Source organism: Olea europaea, unplaced genomic scaffold (assembly GCF_002742605.1).
Source record: "Olea europaea var. sylvestris unplaced genomic scaffold, O_europaea_v1 scaffold7020, whole genome shotgun sequence".
Classification (NCBI taxonomy): domain Eukaryota; kingdom Viridiplantae; phylum Streptophyta; class Magnoliopsida; order Lamiales; family Oleaceae; genus Olea; species Olea europaea.
This window is the reverse complement of record NW_019265415.1, coordinates 1-7,672: the sequence shown is the minus strand read 5'-3', so window position 1 is coordinate 7,672 and position 7,672 is coordinate 1. Positions and strand designations below refer to the sequence as shown.

General features: G+C 38.8%; 1 protein-coding gene across 1 annotated transcript; it reads left to right on the top strand.

Annotated features, from left to right (window-relative positions):
• Positions 1–4,924: 4,924 nt before the first annotated feature.
• LOC111390659 lies at positions 4,925–5,560 on the top strand. Its single transcript, XM_023015720.1, has 2 exons — positions 4,925–5,187; positions 5,320–5,560. Exons 1-2 carry the CDS (start codon positions 4,925–4,927, stop codon positions 5,558–5,560), a joined length of 504 nt encoding a protein of 167 aa, XP_022871488.1.
• The last annotated feature ends 2,112 nt before the right edge of the window (positions 5,561–7,672 follow it).

Here is a 7,672-nt window from a genome sequence, read left to right as displayed (position 1 = left end):
ACCATAAAAGATTAAGGAGCAAATAGTTAGATCAGAGAGTTAGAGTCAGAATGATAGAATCAGCTAATTACTGAACTTCTTAGCATGTAGAAGATTGATCTAGACTAGCTGTCTAGAGTTAGGGTCTTAGTATCATTCTTGACTTCTACTTCTGGGTTAGACCTGACTCTTTCTTCAGCATGAGCAATAGTAACAGCATTTGGTTTAGTCTTATGTGATAGGAGGTCAGAACATTGTATCGTTGATGTGATCCAAGAGTCGAGTTAGATGAAGGTGAGTGTGGGACGAGATTCGTTGATAATCGAAAGTGGACTGATAGCACGATCGAGGGCAAAACAAGTGAAACAAGCGATCGGATTGCTCGTTCAAGAAACCATTGATGGGATGATAGGACTCAAAATGGGACAAGTTTCGTGTTCGGATCGAAAGTCGAAGTGAAATGGATCAACGCGTTACAAGCGGCCGAAGAAGAGGTTGAGCCGCAAAACCATGCGGCCACACCCCTTTAATAGCATGCGGTCGCACAACCATAGTCAGGGAATTCGCTGGGGATTTCTGGGCTTATCATGTGACCGCATGGAAAACAACCATGCGGCTACATGGCTATAAAATTTGACGCGTTTTTAATTTTTTCACGAATTTCCTGATTTTGTTAGAATTTGATACCAATTAGACTTCTTTCCATATTTTGATGATTTTGCACGATTTTATCTTGGTTTTTTTGCTTTAGTATAAATACTCTTTCCATTATATTGTGTAGGGACTTTTGACAATTATTATTGAATTCAAGAGAGGTTTTTGCTTTCTTCCAATTTGTTCTTCATTGAACAATAATTTAGAATTTATCAAGGATAACTTCTTGTGACATTTAATACCGGATCATGGGTTCTTCAATTTGTAAGCAAGGGGTCCATTGCATCACCGTTATCTTTGGGCTCTTTGTTTCATCTTGTTGGGTTCATTCCAAACTGGTTAGCAATTGGAGTTCTTGTAGATTTCGTAGTCTAAGTTGTTACGGGGTTCGCATCAGTTGGTATCAAAGCTTTGATTCCAATTTAATCAGGTTTTATTTTAATTTTCTTGTTAGGTCGTAGCTTTCTTTGATTTTCAATTTCCTTCCTTGTTCTTGAGTCGTTCTTCAATTCATTCATTCAATCCGTATTTTTCGTTGGTAGTATAATCTCTTGTGTTAGTAAAAAAAAAAAGGTTACTGTACATCCGGATAAAAAAAAGTTACTATTCACGTCAAATTTTTTTTTTTTAATTATTTGCTTGATTTGCTACCAGCAAGTTCATATTCAAATTCCTAAATTTCAAAGTTCTCTTTCAATTCTTCAATTTCGTCAATTGTTCTGTTGAAATTTTATTGAGTCCGTTCAAATTTCATTCCATTCATTTTCAATCCTTTGCAAATTATTCTCTTGACTTACGTTTTGGGTTGAGTCTGCAAGTTTTAATCCGGTGAGTTCATTATTGTTCTTGGAAGCACTTGGTGGAAGCATTGAATGATAAAAGGTAGAGTGGTGAGCTTATTAGAGGGTAAAAGCCAATTGTGTGATTCCGAGTGAAAATTGGTGAGACAGAAATTGAGAGAATGTCTGAACAAGAAGGTTCCAGATCAAGCCGACACGGCTATCACAATAACGCATCAGAGGAGTTGATCCAGCGGTTTGAACTTGCTTTTGGGGTTGTTAGAGATAGGCTGGATCAACAGGATGCTTGGAGGCTAAGCAGGAAGCTTGGATGACGAGGATGGATACATCGGTGGCTAATCTTAGTAGGGAGCCGTGGGTGGAAGTATCTAATGCCAGGAGGCTGGGTAGGCAGGAGCATAGGATGGAACGGGAAGCATTTGATCTGGGCAGTGAATGGGATGATAAGGAGTATGGAGAAATGTGAATGGGATGGATGAGGGATAGAGGTGGTAGGCCTGAACGACGGGTTAGGAATAATCACGGAGATGAGGCGTTTGGAAACATGGGCAATATCAAAATGTCCATTCCACAATTTAAGGGGAGGAGTGACTCAGAGGCGTACTTGGAGTGGGAAAGAAAGGTGAAATAATTTTTGAGTGCTATAATTATTCGGAGGAAAATAAGGTGAAGTTAGCGGTGTTAGAGTTCATTGATTACGCAATAACCTGGTGGGATCAAGTGGTTACTACACAGCAACGGTGTGGGGGAAGACTAATTAGTATTTGAGAGGATTTGAAGGCGTTGATGAGGAAGTGGTTCGTTCTTAACCACTACTATAGGAAGATGCATCAGAAGTTGCAGAGCCTGTATCAAGGGTTGAGGAGCGTAGATGACTATCACAAGGAAATGGAAATACTCATGATCGGGGCAAATATGGTGGAGAGCATTACGTGGAATTGGAGGACATGTTGCATGTAGCCATGAAGGTGGAGAAATAACTAAAGAGAACGGGGACTGCGAGGCAGTTGGTGAATACTTCATCTTCTAACCCAAACTGGAAGTTGAAGTGGGATGGTAATAATAAGGGGGGTGAAGCAGTAACCAAAGGAAGAAGTGAGTGGCAGAAGGGGAAAGAAGAAAGTGCTAGTAGGACAGCGTTAAAATCGGAGCCACAACCATTAAGAAGCTAGGACATCAAGTGTTTCAGGTGTTTGGGGTCGGGACACATTGCATCTCAGTGTCCTAACAAACGAACCATGGTGCTGCGGGACAATAGAGAGGTGGTAAGTGAGAGCGAAGGAGAGTATGATGACATGCCGACGTTAGAGGATATTGGTGGTGAAGATGAGATGGAATTTGTCGTTGGGGAGCTGCTGGTCTCGAGGCGAGCACTTAACACTCAAGTTAAGACAGATGATTCGGAGTAGCAACGGGAGAACATGTTCTACACTTGGTGCCACGTCCAGATCAGGTATGTAGTTTGATTATTGATGGTGGGTGTTGCACAAATGTAGCTTGCACAACTTTAGTTGAGAAATTGGGTTTAGCATTATTGAGACACCCTAGGCCTTATAAATTACAATGGTTGAATGAGAGAGGGGAATTTAGGATAAATAAGCGAGTGTTAATTAATTTCTCAATTGTGAGATATAGTGACAAGGTTGTATGTGATGTGGTGCCTATGCAAGCGGGTCATATTCTACTGGGGAGACCCTGACAATTTGATAGGAAGGTTACATATGATGGGTATAGGAATCTATATAGCTTTGTCAAGGATGGGAGGTCCATTACTCTTGCGCTATTAACACCGGCTTAGGTGTATGAAGACCAAATAAAACTGAGAAATGAGGAAGAAAGACGAGCGAGAGAATCTACAAAAAGGAGAGAAGATAGTGAGCCTTTGAGTAAAAGAGAAAATAGTGAGGTGGTCGAGAAAGGGGGAAAAAGAGAGAGGCCACATGAGAGGATAGATAAAAAGTCAGTTGAGCGGAGAGAAAAAGAGTCAGTTGAGTGAATAGAAAAGAGTCAGTTGAATGGAGAGAAAAGCCAAAAGTGAACTTCTTTGTGAGGAGAAGTGAATTAAAAAAAAGGCTTTAAGTGATAAGAGACAAGTGTTGTTGTTAGTGTACAAGGAGTCTCTCCTCTACCTTGAGGAGTCTAACACCTCCCTCCTTAGCGCGGTTAAGTCTTTGTTACAGGATTTCGAAGATGTGTTTCTGGAGAAGGTGCCAAGTGGATTGCCACCAATTCGAGGAATCGAGCACCAAATCGACTTCATACCCGGAGCTGTCATTCCAAACTGACCAGCTTACCGAAACAATCCCGAGGAGACGAAGGAGCTTCAGAGGCAAGTGGAGGAGTTGATGAGTAAAGGTTACGTGAGGGAGAGCATGAGCCCGTGTGCTGTGCTTGTTCTATTGGTGCCAAAGAAGGATGGGACTTGGTGAATGTTCGTGGACTGCAGATCTATCAACAACATTACGGTAAAGTATCGTCACTCTATACCTAGGCTAGATGATATGCTTAATGAATTGCATGGTGCTTGTATTTTTAGTAAAATTAATCTTAAGAGTAGGTACCAACAAATTCGAATGCGGGAAGGTGATGAATGAAAAATGACATTTAAAACTAAACATGAGTTATATGAGTGGTTGGTTATGCCATTTGGTCTCACAAATGCACCGAGCACATTTATGCGTTTAATGAATAACGTTTTACGTGATTTTATAGGAAAATTTGTTGTAGTTTACTTTGATGACATTTTAATCTATAGCAAAGACTTAGGTGAGTATTTAGAACATTTAAAGTGTGTGCTTGTTGTGTTAAGAAAGGAAAAATTGTATGCTAATTTTAAAAAACGCACGTTTTGCATGGATAGAATTGTTTTCCTAGGATTTGTTGTTAGTGTTAATGTGGTAGAAGTGGATGAAGAAAAGATTAAAGCTATTAAAGAATGGCAAACACTTAAAAGTATCACTGAGGTTAGGAGCTTCCATTGTTTGGCTAGTTTTTATAGGCGGTTTGTGAGAGACTTTAGCACAATCACGACACCATTAACTGAAATCATTAAGAAAAGTGTAGGTTTTCACTGGGGGAAAACACAAGAACATGTATTTAACACCATTAAGGATAAATTGTGTAAAGCACCTATTTTGACATTACCTAACTTTGATAAAACGTTCGAAATTGAGTGTGATGCATCAGGGATAGGTATTAGAGTAGTGTTAATGCAGGAAAGGAGACCTATTGTTTACTTTAGCGAGAAGTTGAGTGGAGTTGCATTGAACTACCCAGTGTATGACAAGGAGCTGTATTCCCTTGTTCGGGTATTGGAGACTTGGCAGCATTACTTGTGGCCTAAGGAATTCGTGATACACACCGATCACAAGTCCCTAAAGCACTTACAGGGTTAAGATCATGCGAGGTGGATGGAGTTCATAGAGACGTCTCCATACATCATCAGATATAAGCGAGGTAATGAAAATGTAGTTGCAGATACTTTGTCATGAATGTATGTACTTCTTAACTCTTTAAGTGCGAAATTACTTGGTTTGGAGCATATTAAGAGCATGTATAAAAATGACATTGATTTCTCAAACATTTATAATTCATGTGCTAAAATACCTGTTGATAAATTTTATAGACATGAAAGATATTTGTTTAGGGAAGATAGGTTGTGCATTTCAAATTATTCAATGCGTGAATCATTGGTAAGGGAAGCACATAGTGGGGGTCTAATGCGTCATTTTAGGATTCAAAAGACTTTAGTCATGTTAGGAAAACACTTTTATTGGCCTAAAATGCGTAGTGACGTAGAACGAATTTGTGAGAAGTGCATAACTTGTAAACAAGCTAAATAAATTTTTTTACCCCATGGCTTATATACACCTTTATCTGTGCCTAGTGAACCTTCGGTGGATATTTTTATGGATTTCATGTTGGGGTTACCTAGGACAAAGAAAGGTTGGGATTCTATCTTTGTAGTGGTTGATATGTTTAGTAAAATAGCACACTTCATATTATATCACAAAACCGATGACGCCACCAACATTACTGATTTATTCTTTAGGGAGATATTACATTTGCATGGAGTTCCTAAGAGTATTGTGTCGGACCCAGATGTTAATTTTTTTAGTCATTTCTGACGTGTTTAGTGGAATAAGTTAGGAAATAAATTGTTATTTTCTACAATTTGTCACCCACAAATGGATGGTCAAACTGAACTTAAGAAATTGGGAAGATTGCTTGCCATTTATTGAGTTTGCTTATAATCGTACTGTACATTCGACTACTTCTTATTCACCGTTTGAAATTGTGTATGGATTTAATCCACTAACTCCATTGGATTTATTTTCTTTGCCCGTGAATGAACAATGTAGCATGGATGGTAAGAGGAAAGCTGAGATGGTGAAGGCACTTCATGAGAAGGTCCGTACACAAATTGAAGATAAGAGCAAGCTCATCGCATCAAAGGCAAACAAAGGGCGGAAGCGTGTGTTTGAACCCAGAGATTGGGTGTGGGTGCATTTCAGGAAGGAACATTTTCTGAAGCAGCGAAAGTCCATATTGCAATTGCGGGGAGATGACCCTTTCCAAATCACTGAGAAGATCAACGATAATGCCTACAAAGTGGACTTGCCAGGTGAGTATAATGTATTGGCTATATTTAACGTTGCTGATCTTTCCCTTTTCGATGCAGGTGTAGATTTGAGGACGAATCCTTTTGAAGAGGGAGGGGGTGATGTGATCTAAGAGCTGAGCTAGATGAAGGCGAGTGTGGGATGAGATCCGTCGATAATCGAAAGCGGGCCAATGACACGATCGAGAGCAAAGCAAGTGAAACATGCGATGAGATTGCTTGTTCAAGAAACCATTGATGGAACGATGTTCAGGACTCAAAATGGAACAACTTTCGTATTCGGGTCGAAAGTCGAAGTGAAATGGATCAATGCGTTAGAAGCGACCGAAAAAGAAGCTGAATTGCAAAACCATGCGGCCACACCCCTTTAATGGCTTGCGATCACACAACCATAGTCAGGGAATTCACTGAGGATTTCTGGGTCTATCATGCAACCGCATGGTCTGCATGGTTATAAAATTTGACATGTTTTTAATTTTTCCACGAATTTCCTAATTTTGTTAGAATTTGATACCAATTAGACTTTTTTCCATATTTTGATGATTTTGCACGATTTTAGCTAGGTTTTTTAGCTTTAGTATAAATACTCTTTCCATTACATTGTGTAGGGACTTTTGGCAATTATTATTGAATTCAAGAGAGGCTTTTGCTTTCTTTCAATTTGTTCTTCTTTAAACAATAATTTAGAACTTATCAATGATAATTCCTTGTGGCGTTTAACACCGAATCGTGGGTTCTTCAATTTGTAAGCAAGGGGTCCATTGCATCACTGTTATCTTTGGGTTCTTCGTTTCATCTTGTTGGGTTCATTCCAAACTGGTTATCAATTGGCGTTCTTGGGTTCCGTATCAATCTAGTTGTGGGTTTAGTAGTTTAAGTTGCTACGGGATTCGCATCAACATTTCATTGTCTTCCTCTAATGGGTCAAAACCTCTAGTGGCTGGCTTAGGTCCTCAGAATTTGGTACTGGCAGTTTTGTCTAATTGTTACTCCCTGAATATGCAATACAATTTTCCTGATTATTCCGATCATCTTCAATCTATTCTTTCAGAATATGAATCTCAGGTTCCTTTAAATAAGAAGAGTAATCATCAGTATTGTCAATGTTAAAATTAATGGACCCAACAATAGTTTGAGTCCTTATGCTATAAACTCTACAAGGTTGACTAGTTTTTGACTAGTCAATGAACACTCAATTATCACTCTTAGGCTCAAATTTTTCCAAATGTTCCCTATGATTTAACACATAATACTTTGCCACCAAAGGTAAAAAAGTACTTTAGATTTGATTTTCCACCTTTCCGGATTTCATAAAGTGTTAGTGAGGTACCAATTCTTAATGATACACAGTCTAAAAAGCAAGTAGCATTTACAGCTTATGCTCATAATATAACGGAAGTTTTTTACCATTCAACGTCACCCTAGACATCTTTTGTAAAGATATATTCTTCAGCACACCTTTTTGTTCAAGGGTTTGAGGAGTAGAAAACTCATGAAAAATACCATATTCTTCACAGAATCTAGAAACATTAGTATTTTAAATTTCCTACCATGATCATTCTTAATTTTTACAATTTTAGTCACTTCAATGTGTTTTTCAGTGGTCAATTTCTGAAAT